Source organism: Rana temporaria, chromosome 7, assembly GCF_905171775.1.
Source record: "Rana temporaria chromosome 7, aRanTem1.1, whole genome shotgun sequence".
Lineage (NCBI taxonomy): Eukaryota > Metazoa > Chordata > Amphibia > Anura > Ranidae > Rana > Rana temporaria.
Genome location: NC_053495.1, coordinates 136,695,720 through 136,713,802, shown reverse-complemented (window position 1 = coordinate 136,713,802; position 18,083 = coordinate 136,695,720). Strand labels below are relative to the sequence as shown.

Genomic DNA, 18,083 nt, shown 5'->3' with positions numbered 1-18,083 from the left:
AAAGTAAGAGCTCAAACGCCTGTAGGAGGTGCATCTGAGTGCAAACACTTTTTTTCGTGTTACCCTCCTAGCACAACTCCACCAAATCTCCCCTCCTAGCACCGCACCCCCCACCTGCTCCCAAACCACCCATATAGCACAATTACCCCCAAATCACCCCTCTTCCTTACAGTAGTGACAGGAGACAGGAGGGGAGAAAGCCAGGAGGAGGTGTAGGTTGTGCTTTTGCCCCCCCCCCAGCTCCTCTCCTTCCTGAGATCTGAGGGATCCTCTTTTAACCATTAACAGGAGGGAGAGTCAGGGCCGGCCCTATGATGGGACCGGGTGGTACCATGGGTACCAGGCAGCCCGTTTCGCCAGCTCCGCTACCCAAATGAAATTTTTGTCCTTTTATCCCCACAAATAGAGCTTTCTTTTGGTGATATTTGATCACCTTTGCAGTTTTTATTTTTTGTGCTACAAATATATATATTTTTTAACTTTTTGCTATAATAAATATCCCCAAAATTTAGAAAAATAAACAATTTTCTTCAGTTTAGGCCAATATGTATTCTTCTACATATTTTTGGTACCAAAAAAAAACCCCCACAATTAGCGTACATTGATTAGTTTGCGCAAAAGACATTGTTGCCGCCGGCAATTCACAGGTCCCTTTATACTCCTGGATACATGTATAGAGCCCATGGCAGGTCCTTTTATACGCCTATATGCATGTATAGAACCATGACAGGCCCTCTTTATACATCTATAGAGCCATGACAGGCCCTCGTTATACTCCTTTATACATGTATAGAGCCATGACAGGTCCTCTTTATACTCCTATATACATTTATAGAGCCATGGCAGGTCCTCTTTATATTCCTTTACATGTAAAGAGTCTCGACAGGTCCTCTATATACATGTATAGAGCCATGACAGGTCCTCTTTATACTCCTTTATACATGTATAGAGCCATGACAGGTTCTCTTTATACATCTATAGAGCCATGACAGGCCCTCGTTATACTCCTTTATACATGTATAGAGCCATGTCAAGTACTCTTTATAGTCCCATATACATTTATAGAGCCATGACAGGTCCTCTTGATATTCCTTTACATGTAAAGAGTAATGACAGGTCCTCTATATACATGTATAGAGCAATGACAGGTCCTCTTTATACTCCTATACATGTATAGAGCCATGACACGTCCCGTTTAGTTATCATGATATAAAATAATGAATGTGGGGGCCTTTTGGTTGGCGTGATTTTTTTTCTGGGGGGGGGGGGGGGCAGCATTTCATTCTTGGGCCGGCACTGGGGAGAGTGCACAGATTACTCCTGTGTTCTTCATCTGTACTCTTGCCGCCAAGTCCTTGGCAACCGATTACGTCATCAGTTGGCAGGATGTGTTCACAGGTGCCGTGGAAGTTGGAACCCCGGTACTACATCATAATGGTTTTGTTTTTCTGCGTCCTCTCACAAAGAAAGCTTATGAGTCAGCTAACTCATTAACACCAATGCATTAGCTGCGTGGCTAATCCAATGTACAACAATAATATAAAGATGGAAGATCAAGGAAAGACCTTAGAAATACATTTTCGATATAATAACAACTCAAAATAACTGGTGAAATAAAATACTCAGTTATGTTCTTTTATTATATTCTGCTTAGAAAATACACTATAAACTGAAAGTCTATCATGATCTTACCACTTCTTCTAGAAATACTTTTCAGGGTCTTTAAAGCGGAGTTCCGGCCACAATTTCGCTTTTTAAATATAAATACCCCTGTAATACACAAGCTTAATGTATTCTAGTAAAGTTAGTCTGTAAACTAAGGTCCGTTTTGTTAGGTTGTTACAGCATTTAGACACTTTATAAAATATAAATTGACTGGGGCCATCTTAAGTGTGGGCATCATGAAACCAGACTGTATGACTTCCTGGGTTTCAGCCTTGCAGATCTCGCACATGCTCAGTGCTGCACAAGCAGTGTCAGATCAGGTTTCAGCACCTGTGCTGTCCAAGTCACATGATTCTTTGAGACTGGGGAGTGCACAGACTCCTGGAAAGTTACACCCACTACATTCCCAGGAGTCTGTGCGGTGTAGGTTAGGAAGCATTAAGCACCTAGGTGCAGGAAGTGGGAAGATTAACTATTCTGCCTAGCAACAACACTTTGAAGGCATCCAAAAAAAAATTTTTTTCATAAAGGACTAATGACATTTTTTTTAAAACTACTGATGTAATGTTATATTTATGGGTGGAACTCCACTTTAATCAGTTTGGTTTGGCAGTTCTGCAGGTCCTTGGGATGGTCACAGTGGATCAAAGAAATGATTATCATAAATGTGACTATAATGACTATGTACCTTGACATTGTTCTCTGTTTCCAGGTTTAAAAGGAAAGCCTGCAAGTCATTGGAAACGGACTTCGCCACAGGGCCCTATCAGATACACAAAGATTTATTATCAGGACCGTCCAATAATGTTTCCAATAATGTTTCCCAATCAAATTCTATTATTTTTTTTTAAACTCACTGCTGAGACATTGGTCATGTCACCGAAATGGCCGAAGAACTCTGCTATATTTTCTCCTTTTATTTCAAGAATAGGAAGCTTGGCTCCAACCGAAAAACCTCCATATCTACAAGGCACAACAAAAAACAAACCAAAGTAATAAGTAAGGTTCAATTTATCAGTTCAGAACTGTTCAAATATATTTTCATATATCAACAATGTCATATATTTAGACAGACCCACAATATGTTTAAAGTGAACCTGTTCTTACCAGTGACTAATAAAGACGGGTAACAGGTTCACTATACTGAATGGAGTGTAAAATAAAAAAAAGAGAAAGTACTTATTTTTACTCCCCCCCCCCCCCCCCCTTTACCAATCCAATTGCCAGACTACCTGAGAAATACACGTTATGGATGAAAATGTGACACTCCAACTCCCTCCTCACTCCTGAAGTTCAAATATAAGCGGTTGGAAAATCCTATGATACTTAGTGCCATCTAGAGGCCAAATGTTGTATTTTCCATTTTAAATCAATACAGGCATTCAAACAGCACAGGAAACATACCATTTTGTGCTCCATCTGCACAGAACAAATGTGCATGCCCTTTCACTGGGCAAATACCAATGAAAATTGTTTTTTATAAATACACATCTAAGGCAGTTTGGCAGTAAAACAGGGCAATGGGGCTACAGGTAGCACCGCCTTCTTCTGATCCCTTCTGTAGAGCATACCTGTTATATTGCCTGATATGGGCAAAGTACAGGTTTACTTTTGTGCCGCTTTGCACTTTTAAAAGAAAGAACAGGTGATTTTATTCTAACTAGGAGAGTTACCCAAAATATTAGCTATTGTGAGCAAGTAGGTATTCTGTATTCTGCACTGTGTATTTGTCCATGTGACAATTATCATCAGGACAAATTGCGCAGAGAAATAAAACATGTTATTAGTTGTTACAAGAGTTGAGGAGAACAAGAGTTAAAGGAAAATGTTTTATTATCTGTTCCAGAGATATATTTTACTTATTGTCTAGAGATTAAGCCCTTTCTTACTCTAGTTAAAAAGAAAAAAAAAAAAAAACTTGACATGGTTCTGACTTCCTTACAAAGTACGCCACTGAGCAGAAACATGTTCTGAATTTTTTACTATGAAGTGAAGATTAGGATGACAGCCTCAAAGCTTAAACCTTAAAAAAAAAAAAATCACCAGCAGTTGCATCAACCATGTTCTTATCCTTATAGGATCACTTCCAAATCACTTAGGCCCCATACACACGAGAGGATTTATCCGCAGATACGGTCCAGCGGACCGTTTCCACGGATAAATCCTCTCAAAGAAATCCGCTGATTTCGATGGGATGGAGTGTACACACCATCCCATTGAAATCCGCGCGGAAATCCTCTGCCGATGACGTGTCGCGCCGTCGCCGCGATTATGACGCGGCGACGGGCGCGACGCTGTCATATAAGGAATTCCACGCATGCGTCAAATCATTACGACGCGTGCGGGGAATCCCTTTGGACGAATGGATCCGGTAAGTCTGTACAGACGAGCGGATCCATCCGTTGGAATGGATTCCAGCAGATGGATATGTTGTGCAGCACAACAAATATTCGATCTGCTGGAATCCATCCCAGAGGAGATTTCTCCGCGGAAACAGATCCGCAGAAACCCATTTGCTGGGATTTATCTGCGGATAGATTCTATCGTGTGTACGGGGCCTTACACTTATACCATCTGCTTCAGTTCCTTGTTTAATTGAACAAGTAGATTATTAAAATGGCCACTAGAGGGCAGCACAGACCATTAATAAGTATCTATTGAAATCTGTAATTGATTTTTTTTCTTTCTTTTTTTGTAGTACACTTATTTTGGGTTTTTATTTGTGTCACTTACCTTTGTTCATTGACCCAATATTTGGTCTTCATGCTAAAAAATATTTATAAAAAAAAATGTTAATGATAGTAAGTAATCAACATCAAATTATAATTACTAAAATGAAGATAATAGAAAAAAACAGGACTAAAATTATTTGCAAAGCAATTTGCTGCAAAGTGAAATTCAGTTGTGAGCCTCATTTTATATACAATTAAGGAAAGTGGAAAAATAACACTGGACCTATAGGATTAGCTCACTGATTAAGCCTTGTACACACGATCAGATTATTGGACGAATTTTTGTAAGTTTTTTGTTGGCTGCTAGTCTGAAATCGAAAGCGAAGAGGTTACTCACCATCATAAAATTTTCGTACGACAGAACGTCAGAAGTGATGTAATGTGTTGAATTGTGTTCTTCCATTTCTAAGCATGCTTAGTCTTGCTCTTCCGATTTTTTTTTTGGGCCGAAAACCGTACTAATGAACAGAAAATCTGACGTTGTGGTCACATCAGACAACAATTTTGGAGCCTGCACATCCAGTTTTTGTCGTAATCGGCTGTCAAAAGCAGCATACTAACAATTAGAAAATCAGCAGATCCTTCATTGGGCAAAATTTAACTTAAGATTTTCTGATCGTGTGTACGGCCTTTAATGTACTGATGTTGATGTAAATAATGTGGTTCCTGGACAGGCAGTTTCAACATCCAAGAGGATATTCACAGTCTCCTTGGTTTGTAGTGTAATGCAACAAAAATGGGAATGGAGGTGCCATACCACTGCTAAGGGTCCAGATATAACTTTAGTCCTAACCACATGTGTTGGGCTGTATTGGTAGCCTTTCCCATAGACAAGGCATTTTGTATTGTCTAAAGCATAGTAAACATTACTATTTTTTTTTTCTTTTTTTTCATTCCACCCAACTGGCTGAACGAAAAAATCTGACAGCTCAGGTTGGAGCCACTGTACTAACTATGCAATGTTAGTACAGCAACCACCCCTGCTGTTCTATTGTGTTCTGACTCAGGTCACTGCTCTCAGCTAGTGGTTTTCTCGTCAGGAAACAGTCTGCCGGGAATCCTGACAGGAAAGTAGAGAGCAGAGTTCTCTATTTGTCCGTCGGGATTCTCTGCTGTTTTCCTGATGGGAAAACTGCTAGGGAGCATATACACGGCCGGGATTCCCGGCCAAATGCTCTTCTGACAGTTTTCCTGCCGGGAAAATCGGTTGTGTGTACGAGGCTTCACCCTCCACAAAAGCACTTTTTATAGCTTTCAAGCTTCTACAAATCTCCATTTTTTTTTGCTGCTGCAATCCAACTTTCTAGAAGAACAACTTCCTTAGAGGGTGGCTACATTTGTTCTCCACTGTATGTAGGAAGGTATCCACCCCTCTCTTGCTCATTCCTGAGATGTACAGGGTGGGCCATTTATACGGATCCACCCCGGTGGACCATTTATGTGGATACACCTTAATAAAATGTGAATGGTTGGTGATATTAACTTCCTGTTTGTGGCACATTAGTATATGTAAGGGGGGAAACTTTTCAAGATGGGTGGTGACCATGGCGGCCATTTTGAAGTCGGCCATTTTGAATCCAACTTTTGTTTTTGGTGTATCCATATAAATGGCCCACCCTGTACTATGGACTGTAGGATGTGTACTGTACATACAGCAGTGCACAAGACCACAACTAATGTGCGCTGCTTGTTCCAAACAAACATCAATAAAAGGGAAAAGGCAAAGTTCAGGAGCTCACTGAGGATATTACAAAGATGCAGAAAATACAATAAGAAACAATTTTGTGAAAAATATATTTTAGAACCATTAAAGCAGAGCTTCACTGTACAACTCCCACTTTTTTTTTCTTCCCACAGCTTACCAGAAGGTGTGTTCTGAACATTGCAGATACTCGCCCACTCAGTGGATCCAGCGTTGACCTGCTGAGATCCTCTCGTCTTCTGCCACCGTTCTGTCCCACAACAGATGTTTGTGACATCAGAGGCCTCTTGATCAGTTTCTGTACAACCAGCCTGTTGGAATTTTTTTCTCTTGGTCAGTGCTGCCAGCTATAGCCAGCAGTGCTGATGAGTGTATTGAGACAGCAGGGAAGCCTCTCCTTTATCAGAGAAAAATAGCTCCTTGGGAGCTGAATTGAATTCTTCATCCATACATTTGAGGTGGATGGAGGAATCAATTAATATTCTTTCGTTCAAAGCACTAGTTGAGTAAAAGAAAATGTATTATGTGTAGCACTACCCTGAAGGAGCTGCTGATTTGATTTGGGTGGCATGTTACCTCTGTTACCTCTGTTACCCTCTCCGCCGTCTAGGGTACTGGATGAGAGCTGTAGGAAAGTCAATGTCCACACTGTAGGTATCTTTTTCTGTGCTTTATTAACCAACGGGGTAAAAATTGTAAAAGTAGTAGTAGGTGAGAAAATAGAAGTGGTAGGTAATTAATTCAGGCGTATAACTGGGTTTCGGAAACAGTCCTGCTTTCAACGACAACTTGCGTGGCCACTCTAGCCAGAGTGGGTATAGTGCACCTGGATAGGCTGGACTAGCAGCTAGAGTGTCACTCGAAACTTTAGCAAAGTCTCTGCCACAGACCTTCCCAAAGGTGGAGATATTCTCTGGCCAAAATCCTTCTCAACACGGGATTAAGCACCCGGATCTCCCTTGAACAGCTTTTAGGCGACCATCGTCCAGCCTCGCGGAAACGATGTGTCCTTCGATGAAGCAGTAGGCCTCTCTTGAGATACCAGCCACGCGCTCTGTATTTCCCAGACAGGTTCTCCATCGGCCGGCTTCCTCCCTCGGGACAGACAGCACAGGACAACTCCGCAGCTGCAGACTCAGTCTACACACTGAGCCTACAAGGTAGATTATTTGCTCCGGACCAACGTGGTCCCGGAGCCAGGAACACTAAAACACACACCCCGGCCAGGAGGGCCGCACACGGGGGGTGGTGGGACGACTGCCCAGGCGGATGGCGGCGAAGATGACCCCGAACAAATGGAGTCCGCGCACTAAATACCCCTCCCCAGCATGCACAGTGAGGCGATCAACCCTCCTGATTGGCTGCCGAGGAGAAATATCCACACTACCCTGACTCTACTGCTGCGACCTGCCGGTCTGGGGTGGGACCAACTCCCCCAGACAATGACAGTATACACACACAGTACAGCCAAAGCTGGAACAGAGGCCCCAAATTTAGCCAAATAAACACAGTCAGAGGCAACTAACTCTCTGACCACCCTCTAAATCCGGCTATGAAAGTAGCCAGGCGCTACATATGTATGACCTGCCTTAGATTCACTATACAATTTACAGGTTACGGTTATCCTTGTAGGTGATAACAAAGATTTGAGGTAGAAAGTGCTCAATATCTCCAACAGAAACTTCCAAGTTTGTGATCGGATTGGCTGTTCAAGGCAGTACCTACACTTTTCTTTGTTGCTTTGTTTTCCTATATAAATAAAACCCTTAAATGATCAGAAAATGTATACTTTACACACTAATTATATGCCCTATTATAAGGCCTCATTGCTTCCTTCTATTTCTTTTGTCACCCTAGATTCCAGTTACATGAGTAAAAGAATTTATAATCAGCTTATCCAAGGTCAGATTTAACTGGGCATAATACTGCTTGTACACATACAAGATAAAGTCGCTGAGGTAATGACTGGCCAATAGGCATTTACTAATAATCTGCCTGTCGCCCGAGTGCTTTATTGACACAATCCCACCCGTGTCAATAATTAACTTCATATGCAATCACAAAAATGCTTCTGTGCTACAAAGTTGTCTGGCGTTGATATGAATCTGCTAGGCAGCTTAATTGGACAATTTACTATATCCCAGAAAATCCAATTTCTTGCAAAGCAAAACAGATTTATCCATCTAAATGACATAACCCAAAGTCCAACACACCTGCTTCTTATCAAAGTGGGGTATGTTTTCAGGAGAAAATCTGAAATATTTCGCTCTGTGAGGTCCTGGAGAATCTCTGAGCTGGGCTGGATTCTCTGACAAAAAAAAAAGAAATCACAATAAATAATCAGCAGTTTGAAGTTATGGAATTGGATGAGCCCTACAAAGCTTCCACCAACTGATTTTTTATTTTATTTTTTATTAAAAGGTTTTTATTGCAAAATAAGAAGCATAACAAAGCAATTATTACAATACACTGGAGTATGTCATATAGGAACCAATTACATAGCAAATAGTTACACCATGTAATAACCAAAGAAGGGGGAATTCTCATAGCATTGTATAGGTATTGCGTACCTCCAAATGGTAAAACATTACGAACTCAGGCAAGTGTATCAGCAACCATATCTCTCCCACAGATTCCCTACAATGTTAAACACCCCTCAACCAGTCATTACCCATGATCATCATGAGACCAATAGGCATTGGAGTAGCAGTATTTGGACAGGTTATTTAGGGCTAAGTCCCATGTTTATCAAGCCAGGGGGCCCATAATTTGTCAAATTTACCAGGCCCCCCTTTGTGTTGATTTATTTACTGTTCAAGGATAAGAGCCCATTCACACAGGGGCAACACGACTTTTAACGCGACTTTGAGAGGCAACTTGGACACAACTTGAGTTTGAATCACAGCGCGACTTGGGGCGACTTCAGCGCGACTTGAAGTCGCCTCCAGGAGGGGAAACTTCATGCCAAATTTTAAATAAAAAAAACGGCATGGGGTCCCCCTCCAAGAGCATACGAGGCCCTTAGGTCTGGTATGGATTTCAAGTGGAACCCCCTACACCTGAAAAAACGCATGGGGGTCCCCCCCAAATCCATATTCGAGCACGCAGGCCGGACGGTCAGGAAAGGGGTGGGGACGAGCGAGCGGCCAAACTGCCAAAAACCACCGGGCAAAAGTCAATCGGCTTACTCTGTGTTTTTTGGGCGGAAAAACTGCGAAGAGCATTACACACGGCCGGGATTCCCAGCCAAAAGCTCTCCTCGCAGTTTTCCCATCAGGAAAACTGATCGTGTGTACGAGGCATAAGAAGAGATGTCCTCTTGCTTTGTAAGATTTCCTCTCACTTCCTATTAAATCTCTAGGACAAGAAGGGAAGGAAAGTCTCTGGAAATGGAAATCATCAGCAAAAAAAAACCAAAAAAAAACCCCACTGAGGTGGGTTTAACAAGACTAAAAAGAAAAAATACATAGGCTCGGATTCACAAAGCACTTGCGCCGACGTATCTCGAGATACGCCGCGTAAGTGCAAATATGCGCCGTTGTATCTGTGCGCCGTGCCCACAAAACTAAGATACGCCTAAAAACAGGCTTCATTCCACCAACGTAATTTGCCTACGCCGGCGTAGAGTGGGCGCATATTTATGCTGGACGCATGTGGCGCTCCCATGGATTTTCTGTTCAAATATGCAAATGAGGGAGATACGCCGTTTCACGATCGTACTTGCGCCCGACGCAGGCTACGACTGGTGCGCGTAAGTTGTACGTACGGCATAAAGTTATGCCCCATAAAGGAGGTGTAACTCAGCAGTATCCATGCAAAGGGCTGCACCAGGGAACACAAGCTTGCCTATTTTACGTAGTTTACGTTGGACGTGAATATGACTAGGCGTAGGTTAAGTTCACGCCGTAGGCAGTGATCCGGCGTATCTTAGGTAGATGTTCCGACGTGATTGTGAGCATGCGCACTGAGATGCGCCCACGGGACATATCTGTCTGGCGCTCGGCCCATCATTTGCATGGGGTCACGCCTCATTTGCATGGCTCACGCCCACTTCCACCTACGCCGGCTTAAGCCTAGGAAACCCAGCGCAGTTTTGGGAGGAAGTGCTTTGTGAATTCCATGCTTGCCTCTCTGCGCTGCGTCAGCATAGCGTAAAAGAGATACGCTACGGCGGCATAAATATGCGCCGATGTCTGTGAATCCGGGCCATACTATTTAAGTGTACAGTGCATACTATTTAAGAGAGTACTTGTATGGCTTCACTGCTAACATGTTTTATTTTATTGCAGCTTTCTTAGATTTTTTTTAAAATGCTACTTACATAAGAAGCCTCACAAGTTTGCCAATAGAAGCTCAAGTACCAAACAATGTCAGTGTGGGCATAGCTCTGCCTTTGCATGGCCACATAGAATGAAAAAACTGCATCTTCTGCTCTCATGGTATTTACTCCATTGAGCTTCCCCGTCTTTAGCTCATTAGTTACATTTCAACTGAACCTTTGGTTTAAATGCACTAAATATATTCCAAATGCATTAAAACAATAGGTGTGAAAAGTCTTACCTTTCTTTACAAAGTAGTCACAACTTGATTAGTTCTCTGCCAGCATGCTGCTTACAAATGTCCTTGCTCTTAATGTGAAATCAGTAGTCTCTCTGCAGAAGTCTGACATGTCCCTTACTGTCAAACCTATAGCAAAGCTCCTGCTCTCAGATGATTAGAGAATTTTAGCCATGACTTTGTAGGGGGCATGCCAGACCTTTACAGAGAGACCACTACATTCATATTGAAAGCAAGGGTCCTTCTCTGCTGCATGCTGGTAAGGGGCACGCTTTTTTACTCAGGTTGGAGCTGCATTTTCAAGAAAACAGATTGGACGGTGTCAGTGTGATTTTTATTTTATTTTTTATTATTTTTTTCAATTTAACCTTTTAACTATTTATTTATTACAATTCTTTATTTTATTTATATTTATTTTTTATCAGCCCTGTTGGGGGCTTTGGTGAGATATCAAGGGTCTTAACACCCCTGACACCTTCCCTTTGAGACAGGGAAAGGCACTGAGGACACAGATTCCCCAGTCCCTTTTTCTGCAGCCTCAGCTGCACTGGAGATGAATGGACAGGAGACAGAGGCTCCTCTCCATTCATAAACTGAAGTATTGTAAACACAGTTTACAATGCTCAGTTATGAAGGGACAGTCAGTGATCACTGACTCTGTTCATTCGAAAAGGAGGGGGACAGGAGATACGCACGGAGGGGGACAGCAGCGGAGCACGGAGAGGGACAGGAGCGGAGCGCAGAGGGGGACAGGAGCGGAGCACAGAGGGGGACAGGAGCAGAGCACAGAGGGGGACGGACGGAGCACAGAGGGGGACAGGAGCGGAGCACAGAGGGGGACAGGAGCGGAGCACAGAGGGGGACCGGAGCGGAGCACAGAGGGGGACAGGAGAGGAGCACAGAGGGGGACAGGAGCGGAGCACAGAGGGGGACAGGAGCGGAGCACAGAGGGGGACAGGAGCGGAGCACGGAGGGGGACAGGAGCGGAGCACGGAGGGGGACAGGAGCGGAGCACGGAGGGGGACAGGAGCAGAGCACGGAGGGGGACAGGAGCAGAGCACAAAGGGGGACAGGAGCGGAGCACGAAGGGGACAGGAGCGGAGCACGAAGGGGACAGGAGCGGAGCACGAAGGGGGACAGGAACGGAGAACGGAGGGGGACAGGAGCGGAGAACGGAGGGGGACAGGAGCAGAGAACAGAGGGGGACAGGAGCGGAGAACGGAGGGTGACAGGAGCGGAGCACGGAGGGGGACAGGAGCGGAGCACGGAGGGGGACAGGAGCGGAGCACGGAGGGGGACAGGAGCGGAGCACAGAGGGGTACAGGAGCGGAGCACGGAGGGGGACAGGAGCGGAGCACGGAGGGGGACAGGAGCGGAGCACGGAGGGGGACAGGAGCGGAGCATGAAAGGGGACAGGAGCGGAGCATGAAGGGGGACAGGAGCAGAGCACAAAAAGGGACAGGAGCAGAGCACAAAAAGGGACAGGTGCGGAGCACGGAGGGGGGCAGGAGCGGAGCACGGAGGGGGACAGGAGCGGAGCACGAAGGGGGACAGGAGCGGAGCACGAAGGGGGACAGGAGCGGAGCACGAAGGGGGACAGGAGCGGAGCACGAAGGGGGACAGGAGCGGAGCATGAAGGGGGACAGGAGCGGAGCACAAAAAGGGACAGGTGCGGAGCACGGAGGGGGGCAGGAGCGGAGCACGGAGGGGGGCAGGAGCGGAGCACGAAGGGGGACAGGAGCGGAGCACGAAGGGGGACAGGAGCGGAGAACGGAGGGGGACAGGAGCGGAGAACGGAGAGGGACAGGAGCAGAGAACAGAGGGGGACAGGAGTGGAGAACAGAGGGGGACAGGAGATGTGCACGGAGGGGGACAGGAGCAGAGCACAGAGGGGGACAGGAGCGGAGCACGGAGGGGGACAGGAGCGGAGCATGGAGGGGGACAGGAGCGGAGCACGGAGGGGGACAGGAGCGGAGCACGGAGGGGGACAGGAGCGGAGCACGGAGGGGGACAGGAGCGGAGCACGGAGGGGGACAGGAGCGGAGCACGGAGGGAGACAGGAGCGGGGGACAGGAGTGGAGAACAGAGGAGGACAGGAGATGCGCACGGAGGGGGACAGGAGCGGAGAACGGAGGGGAACAGGAGCGGAGAACGGAGGGGAACAGGAGCGGAGCACGGAGGGGGACAGGAGTGGAGCACGGAGGGGGACAGGAGCGGAGCACGGAGGGGGACAGGAGCGGAGCATGGAGGGGGACAGGGGCGGAGCACGGAGGGGGACAGGGGCGGAGCACGGAGGGGGACAGGAGCGGAGAACAGAGGTGGACAGGTGCGGAGAACGGAGGGGACAGGAGCGGAGAACAGAGGGGACAGGAGCGGAGAACGGAGGGGGACAGGAGCGGGAGACAGGAGTGGAGAACAGAGGGGGACAGGAGATGCTCACAGAGGGGGACAGGAGCGGAGAACGGAGGGGAACAGGAGCGGAGAACGGAGGGGAACAGGAGCGGAGCACGGAGGGGGACAGGAGCGGAGCACGGAGGGAGACAGGAGCGGAGCACGGAGGGGGACAGGAGCACAGAGGGGGATCAGAGGAGTCGGGAGGAGGCATGGAGGAGGATCCTGGAGGAGGATTCGGGGACAGTCAGGGGTGATCGGTGGGGGCAGTTACAAACATAGATCCCCTGTATAGATTTTAATAAAGCAGCTGAAAGCCCAGGTATCGGATCAAGCATCGGAGCATTTGCCCGAGTAGAAGTACTTGGGCAAATGCTCGGTATCGGCACCGATATCGATAATACTATCGGTATCTGTGCAACCCTAATACTTACTATAATTTTCTTTTCCTAGTGCCTATTCAAGCACCAGGAAATATATTTACTGGGTTTAAAATGAAGGTTCAATTGGGCCTTAAAGTGGTTGTATACCCTCAATGCCTTGAATGGGCCACAGCAATCATATGCAATCACTAAACATCTTTGTATGCCCCAAAAGATAAAAATCGCTGTTTATTTATCCTTTTTTATGTAGAAGTTTCTCTATCACATGACCACAATCCCCCTGCATTATGAAACACAGGCTGGCCAGTGGGTGTGTACACTCTCTTCTAGCTCCGGAATGGCAGTCGTTGTCGGTGTGAGAGAAGAGGGCTCCTGAATAGATGGATGAAATGTGTTTTTCTAAAAGGCCATTTATAAAAGTGAACAATACAAAAGTTAATGTCAATCATACAAATCTGTGGGAGATTATAATTTCTGTCTTTAATGCCACTTTAATGTGGTATAAAGCCATGACTGAAATGTAGAGGAATATATTATTGATATTGGTGTAGTCAGTGTCATCTTGGGATAGTCCTATGTTTACCTGTGGCGGAGGGCGCCCTCCAGCACCCTCAGGACATTCCGGCAGCATTATCAGCTTATTCTTTGTACTACAAGTACAGGAAGGGGATGGATTATTTGGAGTCCATTCGTGAGATAGCAGAATGTTGGTTACACTTGGTGACACAGTAGGGATGATCCATTCACTAGAGATGTTTTTACAAGGGAACTTGTTACTGGGGAGAAAAAGAAGCACAAAGCAGTAGGTCATTATGATAATGATGCCTATACTTAAAAAGACAATAATGTTGATAATGATCTATCATACTGCCAAAAGAGTGAAATTCCAACATTCTTTCTAATAATACTAATCGGACAATGCTTTTTCCTCTTCGTAGCCTTAAACATTGCTATGAAATCCAACATGCCCCAAAGTAGGGCATTATGAGACAGACTTACTTTAAGAATAAAGCCTCTGCTTTGCTAAAGTTTGCCATAATTGAACCAAAATTTAGACAGTACAGCAGGGACCAGATGAATTTCAAAGCATTGTGGCCACTGCAGTTGAACAGAAGTCATCAACTTCTATTCAACCACCATGTAGAATAAAAGCTGTTCAAATAGCACTCAAATAGCACTCCAGGCAATAGGCTGCAGAACTGATCTGTGTATTCTGACGGGGGAGTCTCTCTGCTGTTAAAACACAATGGCAAAGTGGGGAGGTTTCCCCCATCCACCTTTGAATATGTGGATGGAGGAATAGGTTCAGTTTTTTTCATTCAGTCCACAAAAAAAAAAAAAAATGGAACCATGTATGACCAGCTTTAAAGTACAACAAAAGGCAATTTTTTTTTTTTTGAGTGATTGGACAGAGTGAAACTGGATTGGGTTTTTATTGCTGTCCCAGTTAGGGAGACTTATGCTCCATTTGTCCTATTTACCATTATCTTTAAAAATGAAAATAAAAGAAAATGGTGGCCAAGGGGGCCACATGTACATCCCTTAATTTTCAGGGATTTCCTCTTACTTCCTGCTTTGGACATAGATCTCCCCAATGGGACACAGATGGCAAACTTTGACAGGTGTTATTACCTTCCTATACTCTAACCAAAATGTTAAAAAAGTTTTGCCTTTAAATTATTATTACAAATGCCCAATATGTTATCATATCCCCTTCACCAGATTGTCCGTATCATCATCACCAGTCCTAATAGGTACCAGCATGACATAAAAAAATGTAAAGAGCTTGGTCTTACTTTATATATGGATTTTTTTCTTTAGAGATCCAGAGATTTTTTAGAGATCCATATCCATTTGGTTCCCATAACCCCAAAGGGATATGGATAGAGCCATTAATAAACTCTGTGTTGAATAATCAAAGTTGAAAGACTAAATTGCTTTAGGCTTCGTTCACACCTTTGTGCGGAACGACTCACAGCAGGGGTCCGGTGCGTCCCTGTTCACCGTTTCAGGTCCGATTTCGGTCTGAATTTTTGTCTGAATTTGGACCCAAAATGGACCAGAAGATGCACAAGACCCCTGTGCAATTCGCTCCACAGCTGTCCTGGAGCTATGTGAACCAGCTCCATTGAGAGACGGTCACAGACTCCTGACATGCGAATGGAATGTGGGAAAACTTGCATCCAATTCTCAATAGTGTAAACCCAGCCTTAATCTCAACAAGAGCAGACCTGAAGGGCAATATGGAAACTCTGGCATTTGCCAAGGGAAGTTTCCATATTTGAATCAGTTTGCCTTGGCTTGTATTTAAAAAAGGAAAATGGATCTTGCATGTAGTTTTCTAAATTAAAATAATAGCATGTTGCAGTCACCAGATTTACTCCTCAAATGGCAACTCATTTGGGCTGGTAACCACCTTTTCCTTCATATTCTGCCCATATGCAGTACACATTTGCCATAAAATCCTAAATCCTGGCCAACCCTCTCCTGTTTGTGTACTTATAAAGATAAATTAACACCCCTTACGTCAGTGGCTGGTCTTTCATGCAGCGAGTTCCAAAGCCAGGACTGTTCAAGAAGGCATCTGTAATAGGTACCACTTGCTCACTGCCAGGGTGCTCATTACTATAATATATTAGATGTAAGGAAAATATCAAACACGCTCTTCAACAGACAGTATCAAGGACATTTAAATGCACATGATAAAAAGCAGCAGAAACAACCGAGGAGACTTATGTAAGTGTGCTTGGTGCAGAGCACTATGAAAATGCTGAAGCAACTCATTTAGAAGTAGGGTACGAGACATTTTATATACTGGGTGTGTTAGGAAGAAGGCAATCTGTTTTAAATAATTCACTAGTGTTTTTTGGTACAATATACCGTTGGGGCATGTATGTCTATGCTTATACGCCCTAAACATTTTACTGCTGTACAAGGGAGGTCCTAGAGTCCTAGGAGTATGACTTTTGTAATTTTTTTCATAGACTTAGTTACTAATTTTTCCAGTGGAGTCTCAAAGACCATTAGGAAGTTGTGGTTCTATCGTCTACCAGAATACAGTAGACACTTTGGGTGGACACACCCTTTGAAGTGTTACCATGCTTTTGGTCCAAAGGCCAACTGTCATATTTTAAATTATAGACCCACAGCTGACTCAAGATATTACAAAGTTTTCTACAGTGCAAACTGGGACATACTATGGGAAGAATCTATTGACTATTCTACTCAATTGTCTGACCTGAAGAAAATAAACTGTTGTCCGTAGATCCATGGGTGAAGGGTTAAGCTGGGGTATTCGCCAAAGGAAGGTACAATCAGAGTAAACACTAGAGCCAGCAACACAAAGCTGGCAGGAAGCACAATCTGTAGGAAGTAAAAGCATTTGCATGTATGTTCGGCCCCAATCATAAAAAAAGGTAATGATGTCTTGAATGTTTTCTACAAAGTCAGCAAACACCATGTGATAGCAATCAGTTAAGTATCTTTCAAATAATTTTGTCACAAGAATTTCCAAGACAGATCTTTCTCATTAAAAATAATAATGATATTTACCTCATTACTACACAGAAGATATTATTTCTGGTACTTTGAAACTCTTGAAGGGGCTCCACTTCAAGCTGTAAAGCTAACGTATGGATAAATAGGTCTATAGCATGTGTAATGATTTCCGAAGATGCCAACACCAGAATATGTATCACTGTGCCGGTCCTGGGTAAACCAGGCAGTGGAAATTTGGATTTGCCTGCATCTGAGGCCTGTACAGCTAATGTAGAATCTAATTAAAATGTTGACGGTGTCTGTTTTTCTAAAAGAACACTTATGCCGCGTACACACGATCATTTTTAATGGTCTAGAAAAAACAAAGTTTTTTTCAACTCAATTCTTGTTAAGCCTGCCTTGCAAACACACGATCGTGAAAAAATGCTCGAGTAAAGCGCGGTGACGTACAACATGTACGGCGGCACTATAAAGGGGAAGTACCATTCAGATGGCACCACCGTTGGGGCTGCGTTTGCTGATTTCCTGTTAGTAAAAGTTTGGTGAGAGACGATTCATGCTTTTCAGTCTGTTACAGCATGATGAATGTGCTATTTCCATTACGAACGCTAGTTTTACCAGAACGAGCGCTCCCGTCTCATAACTTGCTTCTGAGCATGTGCGTTTTTTTCACGTCGTTAAAGCCTACACATGACCATTTTTTACGACGTTAAAGACGACAACATGAAAAACGCTCTGGAGCCCACACACGATCGTTTTTAATGACATAAAAAAATATATATATTTTTCACATTGTGAAAAATGGTCGTGTGTACGCGGCATTACTCTTTAAGCCATTTTAATTTTAAAAGTTTAAAAATGTCCTGCATTCTGTAAGATGCATTCAACTGGTTCTAGGATTTCTAATGATTATTTGTCATTGTTTACTGTCTAGACAACGCATGCCCAGCATTACTAAAGAAAATGATTGCTCAGTTTTATTCTACATAATTTATGACGATAATGAGCATAAATATAATAATATACCGTATTTTCCGGCGTATAAGACGACTTTTTGCATCCAAAATCATGCCCCAAATGTCGGGGGTCGTCTTATACGCTAGGTACCTGTTGTCAGACGGCGGCCATCCATTATTCAAAAGCCTCCTCCTCTGA

The 18,083-nt window shown here is 44.3% G+C and overlaps 1 protein-coding gene across 1 annotated transcript in view; it reads right to left on the bottom strand.

The window, feature by feature from the left end:
* The window catches only part of ABCA4 (ATP binding cassette subfamily A member 4), a 304,087-nt gene that overhangs the window by 84,770 nt on the left and 201,234 nt on the right, over positions 1-18,083 (bottom strand). Inside the window, exons 30-36 of the mRNA XM_040359994.1 lie at positions 16,669-16,793; positions 15,957-16,055; positions 14,014-14,206; positions 8,313-8,407; positions 4,399-4,431; positions 2,523-2,628; positions 2,354-2,428 (exon numbers count right to left, since the gene is read on the bottom strand). Coding sequence (XP_040215928.1) covers positions 2,354-2,428; positions 2,523-2,628; positions 4,399-4,431; positions 8,313-8,407; positions 14,014-14,206; positions 15,957-16,055; positions 16,669-16,793 — 726 coding nt within the window. The remainder of the gene's footprint in view (positions 1-2,353; positions 2,429-2,522; positions 2,629-4,398; positions 4,432-8,312; positions 8,408-14,013; positions 14,207-15,956; positions 16,056-16,668; positions 16,794-18,083) is intronic.